At 41.4% G+C, this 14,903-nt stretch overlaps 1 protein-coding gene across 1 annotated transcript; it reads left to right on the top strand.

The window, feature by feature from the left end:
• Positions 1-2,961: 2,961 nt before the first annotated feature.
• LOC132097879 (heme-binding protein 1-like) lies at positions 2,962-8,436 on the top strand. Its single transcript, XM_059503894.1, has 5 exons — positions 2,962-3,018; positions 3,757-4,010; positions 4,879-5,017; positions 6,246-6,426; positions 7,860-8,436. The coding sequence occupies exons 2-5, from the start codon at positions 3,933-3,935 to the stop codon at positions 8,035-8,037; spliced, it is 576 nt and encodes a 191-aa protein (XP_059359877.1). The 5' UTR covers positions 2,962-3,018; positions 3,757-3,932; the 3' UTR covers positions 8,038-8,436.
• The last annotated feature ends 6,467 nt before the right edge of the window (positions 8,437-14,903 follow it).

The raw sequence follows: 14,903 nt of genomic DNA, 5'->3' as shown, positions 1-14,903 counted from the left end.
ATTCCTTGAATCGCAGACCTATTTTTGATGTTAGTAGTGTTGCCACAGAAAAGCATATTTCACATAATTATGACAACACAGTTACTTTTTTATTACCTACACAAAATTGGACTCCAAGTGCAAAATTACACTTTTCATCACAGCACATCATGAGCTGCTGTTGCCCTATTTCACTTACTGTCATTAGTATAAATGTATGTTTTTCAGGTTTATTGCGGAGTGTGACAGATTTCCGTCCTTTTAGAAGCCTGAATTTGAATATTGAGCAGCACCTAGTGAAAAAAGTGCACTTTAATTCAGTACACTTCCATAATGTACTTAACATGTAAGTGGTGCAAATAGTACAGTCAAGTACACTTTGTCATTAATAGCACCTTTCACCACATTCAAAATATAGCACTTCAACTACTTTATGCTAAAAGTATACTTACGGTTAAATTGTGAATATTGGTAGATGTTTAAACGCACATGAAATAATAATCCAGTCATGTGCAGTTTATAGCAGACTAAGCACCGCAGCATATAAGTAATACCGCTCCATGGAAAGTGCACTTATGGAAGAACACAAACACAAGAAGATTATATATAAATATGGTATGGAAAAAGATAAAAAGAATAAAATAATGCTTATAAAATAAAATGTGCAGGACAGTATACTGTAGACTTTATAAATATTATGAGCAGGAATGTACAAAAGAGAATGTGCAAAAGGTTGTACAGGGTATTCACGTAGCAGCAATAGAGATGATGTGAAATAGAATAGAGAAAATGCTGTGTGCTAGTGACAATATCAGTATATTAAGTATCTTACTGATAGTTAAGTGAGGTCATGTAGAAGTTAGGCTACGGAAGCGCTTACCAGATGGCAGCGAAGTGAAGAGATGGTTACTGGGGTGGATGGAGTCCTTGATGATTTTAGCAGCTCTGCTTCTGCAGCGTTTGAGGTAGATGTCCTGCAGAGAGGGGAGAGCAGACTCTGAGATGCGCTCAGCTAAGCGCACAACTCTCTGCAGGGCTTTGCAGTCTTGACTGGAGCTGTTCCCATACCACACTGAGATACACTGAGTCAATACACTTTCTATAGCCCCAGAATAGAAAGTTTTCAGGATTGCTGGTGAGACCCTGAATTTCCTCAGCTGTTGCAGATGGTACAGTCTTTGCCTGGCTTTATTAACCTGTGTTTGAATGTGTGTAGTCCAAGTCAGGTCCTCGGAGATGTTTACACCAAGGTACTTGAAGCTGCTCACCCTCTCCACAGGGGTCCCGCTGATCATAAGAGGAGTATAGGGCTGCTGCTGTCTCTTCCTGAAGTCCACAATCAGCTCTTTAGTTTTGCTCATTCAGAGAGAGACAGTTGTCCTGGCACCGTGATGTTAATTTCTCTACCTCATCCAAGTATGAGGTCTCATTATTGTTGTGAATGAGGCCCAGAACCACAGTATCATCAGCAAATTTGATTATAGATGTGGAGCTGTGCGAAGACACGCAGTCATGTGTGTAGAGAGAGAAGAGCAGGGGACTCAGGACACAGCCCTGTGGGGCTCCTACGTTCAGGGTGATGGAGCTGGAGATGTACTGACCTAGTTTCACCACTTGAGGTCTGCCGGTGAGGAAATCAAGAATCCAGTTGCAGAGTGAAGAATTCAGGACGAGGTCTATGAGTTTAGAAGCTAGCTTTATGGGGACTATAGTGTTAAAAGCTGAGCTATAGTCAATAAATAGCAGCCTTACATAGTTCCTGTTATTGCTGTCAATGTGTGTGAGAGAAGAGTGCAGAATGTGAGAGATGGCATCATCAGTGGATCTGTTTGGGCGATAGGCAAACTGAAGAGGGTCTAAAGTATCCGATATGGAGGAGCAGATGACGTTTTTAACCAGTCCCTCAAAGACCTTCATGACTATTGATGTGAGGGCAACTGGATGATAATCATTCAGACAAGAGGGTTTATTGTTTTTAGGCACAGGGATGAGGACTGATTTTTTGAATGAGGTGGGAACCACCAATGTAGCAAGAGACCCATTAAAAATGGATGTAAACAAACCAGCGAGCTGATCAGCGCAGGACCGCAGAACACGGCCAGAAATCCCATCAGGTCCGGCTGCTTTCCTTACATTCACTCGCTTTAGTGCCCTCCGAACCTCGTCCTCCGACACTGTGATCGCATGATGATTGCTGATCTGACTGCTGCTTCCTGACGCGCTGATCGGCAGACTCGCACTGCTTAGATTGCTTTCAAAGTGACCGTAGAAAGTGTTTAGCTCGTCAGCCAGCGATGGATCTGCTCTCACCTCTGCAGAGGATTTATGTCCAAAGTCACAGATGGTCCTTAGTCCTTGCCACATGCGTCGGGAGTCATTTAGCTGGAAATGTGACTCTATGCGCTCCCTGTATCGGTGTTTGGCGGCTCTTACTTCGCGTCGGAGAGCATAGCACGATGCTTTGTACTCGCTCATGTTTCCCGACAGAAGACGGCGTTGTAAGCAGCAGTGCGTTTGCTTACTGCTGCACGGATTGATCTGTCCACCCACGGTTTCTGATTAGAGAATGTCCTTATAGATATTGTATCCATAGCTTGTTGTCCGGCTAGCGTGTTACAAAGCTTAATGCTACATCCGTGAACTCGCTGACGTCAGATGAACTTGCCCAAAACATGTCCTAGTCTACATCATCAAGAGCCCCCTGTAGCATGGCTTCTGATTGGGCGAACCATCGCGTCACCACCCTCTGCACCGGGGGATCTTGAACGAGCCGTTATTTATATTCCGGTGTGAGGAAAATGGCGGCATGGTCTGATTTGCCGAAAGCCGGCAGTGAGCGAGCTTTGTAGGCATTCTTAAACTTGAGTGTAGCAATGACAGAGGAGGGCTGTGTGTTCTTTTCCTCAGTCTGTTGTGAATCCCAGCGTGTTTCCCGCGGTGTTTCTTGATCCGTCGGCTCGGGTGGTTATTCAAGTGGACATTGTTCTGGAGAATCTCAGATGGCCACGATGGATTGGAGCACAAAGTGTCCTGAAAAAGGTCAGTGAAGCGGTGTCCAATGTCCAAAAGTGTTTCTCTGTCGTAAGTGATCAGTGCAGACGATATGTGTGTAAAAAGAGAGAGCAAAAGAAAGTAAAAAAGTAAATAAACACACCATCTAAGCAGGGCAACCTGGACGACCTGGATGGCATCCGAATTCAGCGAAGCCATGTTGAACAGATCAAGCTAGAGCATCTGATCTGAAATGTTGTTTGGTCATTCTGAAATCTGCAAAGCCTGTCATCAATGTACATTACCAGTTAAAAGTTTTTGAATAGTAAGAAGTTTTTTAAAGAAGTAATACTGTGAAAAGTTTTCTCTGTGAATATCTGTTAAAGTGTAATGTATTTCTGTGATGCTCCGCTGTATTTCCAGCATCATTCCTCCAGTCTTCAGTGTCACATGATCTTCAGAAATCATGAATATATGATGATTTACTGCTCAAGAAACATTTATCCTACTCAATTGTGCGCTTAAGTTTTTGTATGCACATTTTCATAATTTATGAGCACCTTGGTGCAAAAATCAAAGATTGGTACAAAATCTGCATAAAAATAGATAGATGGAAACATAGCTAGTGTTATTGTTTTTGCGCAGGAAGCATAAGAACTCATCTGTGTGTGTGTGTGTGTGTGTGTGTGTGCGCGTATGTGTGTGTGTGTGTGTGTGCGCGCGTGTGTGTGTGTGTGTGCGCGCGTGTGTGTTAGTCTGACTGACCGTGGCGTATTTTGTCCTCAGGCTTGAACTCGAGATGCTGTGTCTTGTCTCTGTGACTCTCTGTGCTCTTGACTCTATAAGTGCAGTGATCCAGGCTCTTCTGTGATGACAGATGAATCAGGGGGAGGAGACGCGCAGCTCACACACACACACACACACACACCTGACGGAGGGTTGATTCTTCAGCTGTGTTCAGCATGTTTGTCATGATCAAAAACTGGCTGCTTGGAGCCACTGAAGAGAGCGAGTACAAGCTGCTGAGCACTGAATGCAAGGTAACACACACACACACACACACACACACAGACTGATTGAAGTGATATTTACTGATAGTTCAGCTCACATCACTCTCTGCACCTTCACTAACTAAAGATCTGACTGTTAACTCATGATTCTGAGATTATGTTTGGCTCTTTTTCATCACAAAATCCAAAGAAAGAATTGAGAAATCAAGAATCAAGCCTATTGTTGGAGCTTTATGAGTTTTACATATTTGCATTCTGATGTAATGTACACAACAGTTAAACACATGGTCACAGCTGTCATGTAAAAAAGTTAAAAGTATAATTCAAGTATAAAGTGGTATTAGTATATTGAATTAATGTAGCAAAAATTGTAAACATTTTTGTGTCTGGAGGTGATGGAGATCTTTACAGTTTGAGGTGAATGTCTGTAAATTAATGCAGAAAACCTTCAGATTGTTAAAAATGAGCTTGTGGCAAAACGTGTTTTCGTGTGATTCTTTTGTGCTCGAGTCATGTCAAAATGAATCTCAGACATTGAGCTGAAACATCACACAGTCATGAGATCTGAGCCGGTCAAACACTCTTAATTACAGATGACACAGAATACACACACACACACACACACATTACACACGGTCAAATATGAATAATTAAACACATGAGCTAATATTAGCTGAGCAGCATTAATTACGGAGTCCAACTGACACCTAGACAGACTATAATTACCAGTCACACACACACACACACACACACACACACAGATTCTGCGTGTGTGTGTGTGTGTGTGTGTGTTTATGTGGCTGAAGGCGTTTATTCTGCTGAAATGAACTGACTCACTGCTGTCTCTCTCTCTCTCTCTCTCTCTCTCTCTCTCTCTCTCTCTTTCTCTCTCTGTCAGGATGGGGTGAGTTATGAGGTGCGCCGCTATGATGCGTGTAAGCACGTGTGTGTGAGTCTGGAGGGGCGGAGCTTCGATCAGGTTTCAGGTGATCTTCAGCGGAAGCTTCTCGCCTACATGAGTGGAGACAATGAACAAGGTGAGCCAATCAGAGCCCTGCAAACAGACACACAGCCAATCAGCTGCAAATAGACTAGCAGGCAATCCAATCACAGAGCAAACAGGCACAGAGCCAATCAGAGTACTGCAAACTACGTAGACGTTGACAAATGTATCGGTTTTGGTGATTGATCGGCACCGATATTTATTTGGTGGAAGTATCGGTTATTGGTAAAAGCTCATGCCGATAGTTTTCTGGGTTGTGTTTGCTGCTGGAGAAGCTGCGAAGTGTCTGTGGTCATTATACAGAATGAAAACGACAGCGCTCTCTAGAGGTGAACCACTGTCAGCTCCTGCTGTTTGTTTTGACACCTGATTCTGCGCTGAACAGAGCACTTTAAGAGGCGGATTTAAAACTTTGACAACAAACTATAGTGCTATAATGTACTACAGTGCATGTTTTCATATCATTACTTGGTAATTAGTTAATTAGATGCTGCATTAGTGAAGAAAGAACAGCATCATGTTTGGTATCAAGGCTGAGAGGATACGAGCATTAGCAGCACCTCAAGCAGTCCAACCCAAATGTTTAATGCCACAATCATTACCATCTATTTGAATTAGTTTATATCCATCTGGTCACATTAATGCATTTTTTATCCAGTGAAGCTGCATGTTTAAAGTTGTGACGTGAAAAAGAAAACTGATGTGTTCATTTAGCCGACAAAAAACTATTGATCCTTGTTAGAGTGTGTTGATTTCAGATTGCTTTTGTTAGCTTTAATTAACTAGTTTTATTGATATATATATAATATTTTTTTTTATTAATTTACAAAGTATGGTTAAGTCCTTAACAAAAAAAAAAAGTAGAGCACTTTTTTAGTTTCCATTCAGTAGGCCTTTCCATTTAAAACAATATTGTTTGATTAATCGGTATCGGCCAGTGTGGTCCAGCCTAGTTTTCGGAGTCTGTAATGTCTAAATCCGGTCAACCTCTACTGTAAACAGATGCACAGCCCATCAGAGCACTGCTAAACAGACAATCAGAGCATGCCAGTTTAAAAGCGGAGACTTTGAGATTTGTTACTTTGATATGTAACAAAGATTACTGTGATTGCTGGATGAACTCTAAGCTACAAGTAAAGATTGTGCATCAACAGAATGTGATGTTAACAAAACATTCTTAGTATGTATCTTGTTTCATCAGTTCATCCTGCTAGAAGTGTTTGAATGAGCTGTGTTTTGTGTTGTGATCTGTGCTTGCACAGGTGAGGTGATGAACACGCCCGTCCCCATCATCTTCACCGTGTTTCCTCGTGATGACGGCTCATTAAACCGTCGCCTGGTCGCCGCTCTGCGCATCCCATCATCCTTCCAGATCGCCCCCCCAACCCCGACCGATTCGTCCATTCGCATCGAGGACCGGCCGGGCATGACCGTATACGTCCTGTACGTTAACACACAGTAAAGCCCTGCTCACAGCAAGAGCTATAACTATAAAGGCAATCAGAACACTGCAGACAGACATGCAGCCAATCAGAGTGCTGCAAACAGACACACAGCCAATCAGAGTGCTGCAAACAGACACACAGCCAATCAGAGTGCTGCAAACAGACACACAGCCAATCAGAGTGCTGCAAACAGACACACAGCCAATCAGAGTGCTGCAAACAGACACACAGCCAATCAGAGTGCTGCAAACAGACACACAGCCAATCAGAGAACTGTAGACAGAAACACAGCCAATCAGAGCGCTGCTAACGGCCAGCCAGCCAGCCAATCAGAGCTCTGCTAACAGACAGACAGCCAATCAGAGCGCTGCAAACAGAAAAAGTTAAGTATTTTAGCGTCCACACCAGCAGATGATATTGTCTGCTTCTTTAAATTCTCTTGAGCTCTTTAGGATGGATTCTGATTGGCTGTCAATGTTTGTAACATTCACCGTTTGGAAAAAAACAGCGTTCTGAAAGTGATTCCAACGAAATCGTTTCTCTGTGCCTTTATCGTTAAAGTTTTGGTGTGGACCATGCTATTCTTTAATATTCAGAATGATTTTTAGGACTGACCCGTGCTGGCAAAATGAGTCAGAATGAGCACATTTTCTTAATTATTATTATTATTATTTTAATTCTCCATTAAAATACCTTATAATTACATATGGCTTGCTGAAATCTGATGCGTTTGAAGGTGATAGAGTCAGCAGAGTAGATTTGGAGAAAAATGGAGTTAGTTTTCTGAAGATTATAAAATAAAATCACAGAGCAAACTCCACTTCTTTTCTAAATAATTATTATATTAATAATCACAATTAGCTATTTTTATTTTATCTCTGTTACTAAAAATAAGACAAATAAACAGTGATCAAGAGCAGTGAGTGATTCTGTCTTTTCTTCTAATGTTTGATTAACATTGAGACAGATCTATACTGTTATGCATGGATCTATTATTATGTTGCACATCAGATGTTTCCCCAACTATTCACTAAACTTTCATGTAAGACACAACAGATTATGTTTGTGTGAATCTTGTGTGACATATTTCACAATAATGTACTGGATTGCTAGAAGAGGGCTTAATGAACTCATTTTTGTGAAAACCTCAAAATTGACCAAAACTGACATTTTTCACTTCTCTGCAACTCAAAATTAGATCACGCGCATTCACAGTTATTTAGCCAGCATGGCTCACATATCTTTATCGCTATCTTTATAGTTGTTGTCATTGGTGTGAACGGGTCTTAAAGGGACAGTTCACCCCTCAAAAGTTATTTTTGTTTTCTTTGCAACGACACGAGGGTAAGTAATTAATGACAGAGTTGTTTTATTTCCGGGTGAACTCTCTCTTTAACTCCTGTCTAGACTGAGATCTGTCTCCCCCTGCAGGCGCTTCGGTGGTTTCGCAGGCGAGAGCGGGTTTCGCGCAGAAGCGTCGCGACTGACGTGTACGCTGGGAGACTCCGCCCCCTTCCAGCGCAAGCAGTACCTGTGCTGCATCTACGACCCCCCGATCAAACCCTACGGCCGGCGTAACGAGGTGTGGTTCCTGCAGGACGAGCCCTGAGACGGAGTGTGTGGCTACAATTACCCATAATCCCTTTGTCACGTGTTCAGGTCTACTGCAGAGGAACGCAGCCACTTGTATGTTTAAGGCCTCCACTTATTTCAACTTATCGTACGCAAACAGCTGCTTGACAATATTGTAAACTGGTGTTTGTTATCATGTTATTTTAATACACACTGGTTTAAAGCGCAGACAGTTTTACCATTCACTGCTATTTGTTGTTCTTCTCATTGTTTTCCTGTAGCAGTTAATGAATCAATAACCTACCAGTCAAACGCTTTTTAAATAAGTATCTTCTGCTCACAAAAGCCTGCATTTATTTGATCCAAAATACAGCAAAAGCAGTGAAATTTCTTATTATTTATACTATTTTAAACAGATGTTTTCTGTGTGAATCTCTGTAAAGTGTAATGTATTTCTGTGATGTGCAGCTGTATTTTCAGCATCATTACTCCAGTCTTCTAAATAAAAGTATTAATTGCTATAACCCTCAAACATATATATATATATATATATATATATACACACACATATAATACTGACTCCAAGCTTGGTATAGTGTATAACGTTACAAGTTTTTTTATTTTAGAAAAATACTGATCTTTGCATCTTTCTATTAATCAAAGAATCATTTGAATCAAGAAAAAGTACTCAACTGTGTTCAACACTGATAATAATCAGAAATGTTTCTTGAGCAGTAAATCATCATATTATCCTGATTTCTGAAGATCATGTGACACTGAAGACTGGAGGAATGATGCTGAAAATACAGCGGAGCATCACAGAAATACATTACACTTTAACACAGATTCACACAGAAAACAGGGTAGGGTTGCACCAGCCGTTCGTAAGTTCTTACTTAAACTGGAACGTAAAGTCCAAACTAGAGGCTTAGTAACAACTAGCTAGTTTATAACTAACTCTGTACTTTATTCGGTTGCACCATTTATTCTTAAGGCAGAACGTAGCTAGTAGGTCGTAAGCTCTCCGTAAAGTATTGCGTTGTCGCATAGAATGACGTCTATTTTTCTTAACCCAATCACAAGCCTTCTAATAGGTAAATAGTAAATAGTCTGAACAGCGCGTATTTTGAAACTCTTTGAAATTCTTGACTGGCCTAAACTGAAAGTTAAAAAAGACATTAAAGCACACGTTATCGAACTCAAAACATTACACTTTTAATTGAAAATATCTATCCCACACATGGAGGAGAAAAGAAACAGGAAGAAAAATTTCAGTCATGAAGATATTCGGATCACTCTACATACTGTAGATTTATGAATCTGTATGCAATCGCCGATTACATTTTGCATTGATCCAGTTGCAAAAAAACGTAAAGCGACACACACTTGAAGGCTTGGGGAGAGAGCTCCGTTTCTGTCTGTCTCGTGCTGAATATCAGACGCTATCATGTCCGTTATCCGCATTATGCCCTCTCTTTTAAAGCGCAAACGAGCATATATGTCGACATCATCATAAATATCCAGCGGATGATGTCTCGTAAAACTCGTTGGCGAACTTGCGGCTCTTCATGATCAAATACGAGCTCATCAATGTGATCTAATCTGGCTGACATCTTATTCCGACCGTTATTCATGGACAGAGGCTTCCGTAAATATTTAGTTACAACGTATAGTTACGTTTAAACTAAGTTTAATGGTGCAACGCAAAAATATTTAGTAGTCCGTAAGTCGTAACTTAGTGTCCATTTACGTCAAAACTAGGCTAAGTTATAACTTACGCACAGCTGGTGCAACCGGCCCCAGATGTTTTAAATCAAATACCGTAAAAGCAGGCTTGGTGAGCAGAAGAGACCTCTTAAAAAAATTAAAATAGTTCAAAAAAGATTTGACTTGTAGTGTATCATCTTCTCTGTATCTCTCTCGGTCTTCTTCTAATGCAAACAGCTGGTCAGAATCTGTTGTAGATGATGGTGAAGGTTTGACTGCTGGTAATGGTCATAACTAACCCCCCCCCCCCGACTGCAGAGAGACACCGGCTCTGGACTCTGACTGATCAAACTTGTGTTTTCTTGCACTGTGTATAAAAAATAATAATAATAAAAATCTGTACTATTCTGTGAATTCTGTGTAATTTATGGTTTAAAAAAATGGCAACATTTTTGGTTGTACAGATGTAACCTAAATTTACATTTAAAAAAACGTAATTTAACTGATTTGTAATACACTCGTAATCAGTAGCAGGTAATGATGAGAAAGTCACATGATGAACCAAAGCCAATCACATTTAGCTATGTGTAATATTCGTGTGTAATATTGAAGACGAAAAGTGCAGTTATTTGCTCCCGTGGATAGGAGAAAAAGGAAGAGATATCTTCAACAGCTGACGACAGATGAAGCAAAGGTACTGCAAACATACTACCACAAGTACGAAGCGTATGTGATGCCCAGGACGAACACAGTTTTCACCAGATATAAATTTCATGAGCAAATTCAAGAAGCTAACAAAACTTTTGAGCAATCTGTGACTGAACTAAGACTATTAAAATAACCAGCTGTTGTTGTCCACCCTGCCAGTACATAAAGATCCTATCATGTACTTCAGACGGTCGGGTGTATCACAGAAACCATCGTCATCTTCTCAGCACAAACGAGGAGCCTGTGGTTCTGCAAACACAGAGGAAGAGCAAAACACCAAAGCCTCCTCAATGCTTCAGATACACCCTGAATCCTCAACGCTTCAGATACACCCTGAATCCTCAACGCTTCAGATACACCCTGAATCCTCAACGCTAATGCTTCAGATACACCCTGAATCCTCAACGCTTCAGATACACCCTGAATCCTCAACGCTTCAGATACACCCTGAATCCTCAACGCTTCAGATACACCCTGAATCCTCAACGCTTCAGATACACCCTGAATCCTCAACGCTTCAGATACACCCTGAATCCTCAACGCTTCAGATACACCCTGAATCCTCAACGCTAATGCTTCAGATACACCCTGAATCCTCAACGCTAATGCTTCAGATACACCCTGAATCCTCAACGCTTCAGATACACCATGAATCCTCAACGCTAATGCTTCAGATACACCCTGAATCCTCAACGCTTCAGATACACCCTGAATCCTCAACGCTTCAGATACACCCTGAATCCTCAACGCTTCAGATACACCCTGAATCCTCAACGCTTCAGATACACCCTGAATCCTCAACGCTTCAGATACACCCTGAATCCTCAACGCTAATGCTTCAGATACACCCTGAATCCTCAACGCTTCAGATACACCCTGAATCCTCTACGCTTCAGATACACCCTGAATCCTCAACGCTTCAGATACACCCTGAATCCTCAACGCTTCAGATACACCCTGAATCCTCAACGCTTCAGATACACCCTGAATCCTCAACGCTTCAGATACACCCTGAATCCTCAACGCTTCAGATACACCCTGAATCCTCAACGCTTCAGATACACCCTGAATCCTCAACGCTTCAGATACACCCTGAATCCTCAACGCTTCAGATACACCCTGAATCCTCAACGCTTCAGATACACCCTGAATCCTCAACGCTTCAGATACACCCTGAATCCTCAACGCTTCAGATACACCCTGAATCCTCAACGCTTCAGATACACCCTGAATCCTCAACGCTTCAGATACACCCTGAATCCTCAACGCTTCAGATACACCCTGAATCCTCAACGCTTCAGATACACCCTGAATCCTCAACGCTTCAGATACACCCTGAATCCTCAACGCTTCAGATACACCCTGAATTCCCAACGCTTCAGATACACCCTGAATCCTCAACGCTTCAGAAACACCCTGAATCCTCAACGCTTCAGATACACCCTGAATCCTCAACGCTTCAGATACACCCTGAATCCTCAACGCTTCAGATACACCCTGAATCCTCAATGCTTGATACACCCTGAATCCTCAATGCTTCAGATACACCCTGAATCCTCAACGCTTCAGATACACCCTGAATCCTCAACGCTTCAGATACACCCTGAATCCTCAACGCTTCAGATACACCCTGAATCCTCAACGCTTCAGATACACCCTGAATCCTCAACGCTTCAGATACACCCTGAATCCTCAACGCTTCAGATACACCCTGAATCCTCAACGCTTCAGATACACCCTGAATCCTCAACGCTTCAGATACACCCTGAATCCTCAACGCTTCAGATACACCCTGAATCCTCAATGCTTGATACACCCTGAATCCTCAATGCTTCAGATACACCCTGAATCCTCAATGCTTCAGATACACCCTGAATCCTCAACGCTTGATACACCCTGAATCCTCAACGCTTCAGATACACCCTGAATCCTCAACGCTTCAGATACACCCTGAATCCTCAACGCTTGATACACCCTGAATCCTCAACGCTTCAGATACACCCTGAATCCTCAATGCTTGATGCACCCTGAATCCTCAACGCTTCAGATACACCCTGAATCCTCAACGCTTGATACACCCTGAATCCTCAACGCTTCAGATACACCCTGAATCCTCAACGCTTCAGATACACCCTGAATCCTCAACGCTTCAGATACACCCTGAATCCTCAACGCTTCAGATACACCCTGAATCCTCAACGCTTCAGAAACACCCTGAATCCTCAACGCTTCAGATACACCCTGAATCCTCAACGCTTCAGATACACCCTGAATCCTCAACGCTTCAGATACACCCTGAATCCTCAACGCTTCAGATACACCCTGAATCCTCAACGCTTCAGATACACCCTGAATCCTCAACGCTTCAGAAACACCCTGAATCCTCAACGCTTCAGATACACCCTGAATCCTCAACGCTTCAGATACACCCTGAATCCTCAACGCTTCAGATACACCCTGAATCCTCAACGCTTCAGATACACCCTGAATCCTCAACGCTTCAGAAACACCCTGAATCCTCAACGCTTCAGATACACCCTGAATCCTCAACGCTTCAGATACACCCTGAATCCTCAACGCTTCAGATACACCCTGAATCCTCAACGCTTCAGATACACCCTGAATCCTCAATGCTTCAGATACACCCTGAATCCTAAATCTGTGTGTGACGTGAATACTGCTGCACGTTTGCCGGTAAAGCTCCAAGTTTGTTCGGTACTCACTGTACGTCTCCTTGCTTCGCACGCTCTGTGTAACATATCACAAACCAAGAATAAGACACTATGTTATGTGTTTTTTTTTTGTTATTTTTTTTTACAATATTTCAGGTGTAATGTACAATATTTGTTATATTTAGAATCAAATTTTTGTTTGTAAAAGGCAAAACTGATTTTAAAGTAAAGGATTCATTCGTTTTAATTTACATCGAATCAAAAACTATCATGACATCTTATCTGATCATTCAGTGTACTTTATTTCTGACAAACATCTCGTGTTTCGGTAGTGACAGTAATGTTTTGGGAGCGACCACATCTCATTACTATATTTGATAACTTGATAAAAAATAAATCCAAATTCATAACGGTACTAAAATTGGGGTTATTTCCCCCAAATATGAGGATTATGTGTTCGCTTTTGTGTTTTGCTTTTTGTTAACTATCATTTTTGCATTATTGACACTGTTTTCCTAATGAATGTTGTTCAGTTGCTTTGACGCAATGTATTTTGTTTAAAGCGCTATATAAATAAAGGTGACTTGACTTAATGAAATATGCAGACTATTTTTAATCATCACCCGATTTTAAAAATGGAAATTACAAGACAGGAAATCCCAAGTGGGTATAACTGCAGACCGGAGATCTCCAAAATTGGGCGGGGTCTCCTTTCACAAAGACTTTCTCCATTGGCTGTGGCTTCAGTCAATTGTTACTGACTGACATTTCAAAATAAAACTTAATAAATGAAACATTGTTTCTAGTTCAATAAAAAAAAATTGCTGGGTGTAAATAAAACTGTGTCATTGTCCGGCGAGTCTCATAATGCATAATCTTATTAACTGTTAATCTCCTGAACTGCAACTTTCTTTACCACACTATTCAGCACCAATCCCACCATTCAGTCAGTTTCACTGGTTAAGGTAAGGTGTGGGGTAGCTTTAGGGGTTGGCGTTTTTTGTTGTATAGTTTAGGAAACACTTTAACGGACACAACCAATAAAAACTTCAGAATCAGATGTGGGCGGAGTTTGGGCATGCGTGTCATGCGTCTGTCTCTCAATGGGAGGAAGCCACGCCCTATTTTGGAGCTCCCACCCCGTTTTGGAGATCTCCAGGCTGCAGTTATACCCTTTCAGAAATCCTAGCAATGTCAATTTACGTTTCTTTTTTTCTTTTTACTGTAAATTATACATCATTTTCCACTTCAAAAACAATAGTGTAAAACTTCTTGTAATGTCCAAAGTGGTTTTTCATCATAATAGTTAGGAGAACTTACCGTTAACTAATGAATGGGTTTTTATCGTTAAAATCAAGGCCATTTTCTACTAGCAGATGAAAAAGAAAACCTGCTCAAATCAGCCTTAGCTGGACTCAAAAAGCATCACACAAAGATGAAGGATTTCTGAAAGCTAATGGATAAAGTCCACATGTCTTTAATGAGCACATCACATGATGGAGCAAAGACTCGATACAGGTTTCTACTGTTCTCAGTCGTCATTATACAGCCTTGACTAACTGGATTAAACCGCAGGAGCTAGTGAAGCTCAAAACCTTCACCAATCACTCCTTTTGAACCAGTTATAAATCAAGGTCACGTGATTTCAGGAAACAAAGCTTCGCTGTGTTAATTCCTTTAGAAATGCAGACGGTTGGCAGCTGAAATGAACAGAAACAGAAGAACAGAGACAGAATATAGAGCTTTATTCATCCGTCTACACCAGGTCTATCAGGAATGATCCACTTATGAATTAGGATTATATTATTATCAAAAG

Source organism: Carassius carassius, chromosome 1, assembly GCF_963082965.1.
Source record: "Carassius carassius chromosome 1, fCarCar2.1, whole genome shotgun sequence".
Taxonomy (NCBI): Eukaryota; Metazoa; Chordata; class Actinopteri; order Cypriniformes; family Cyprinidae; genus Carassius; species Carassius carassius.
This window is presented reverse-complemented; position numbering and strand designations above follow the sequence as displayed.

Excerpts from the sequence above, each read along its gene's own strand:
- LOC132097879 (XM_059503894.1), top strand. The coding sequence starts at position 3,933 with ATGTTTGTCATGATCAAAAACTGGCTGCTTGGAGCCACTGAAGAGAGC. Across the intron at positions 4,011-4,878 it reads TGCTGAGCACTGAATGCAAG|GATGGGGTGAGTTATGAGGT; the intron begins GTAACACACACA and ends TCTCTCTGTCAG. Across the intron at positions 6,427-7,859 it reads GGCATGACCGTATACGTCCT|GCGCTTCGGTGGTTTCGCAG; the intron begins GTACGTTAACAC and ends CTCCCCCTGCAG.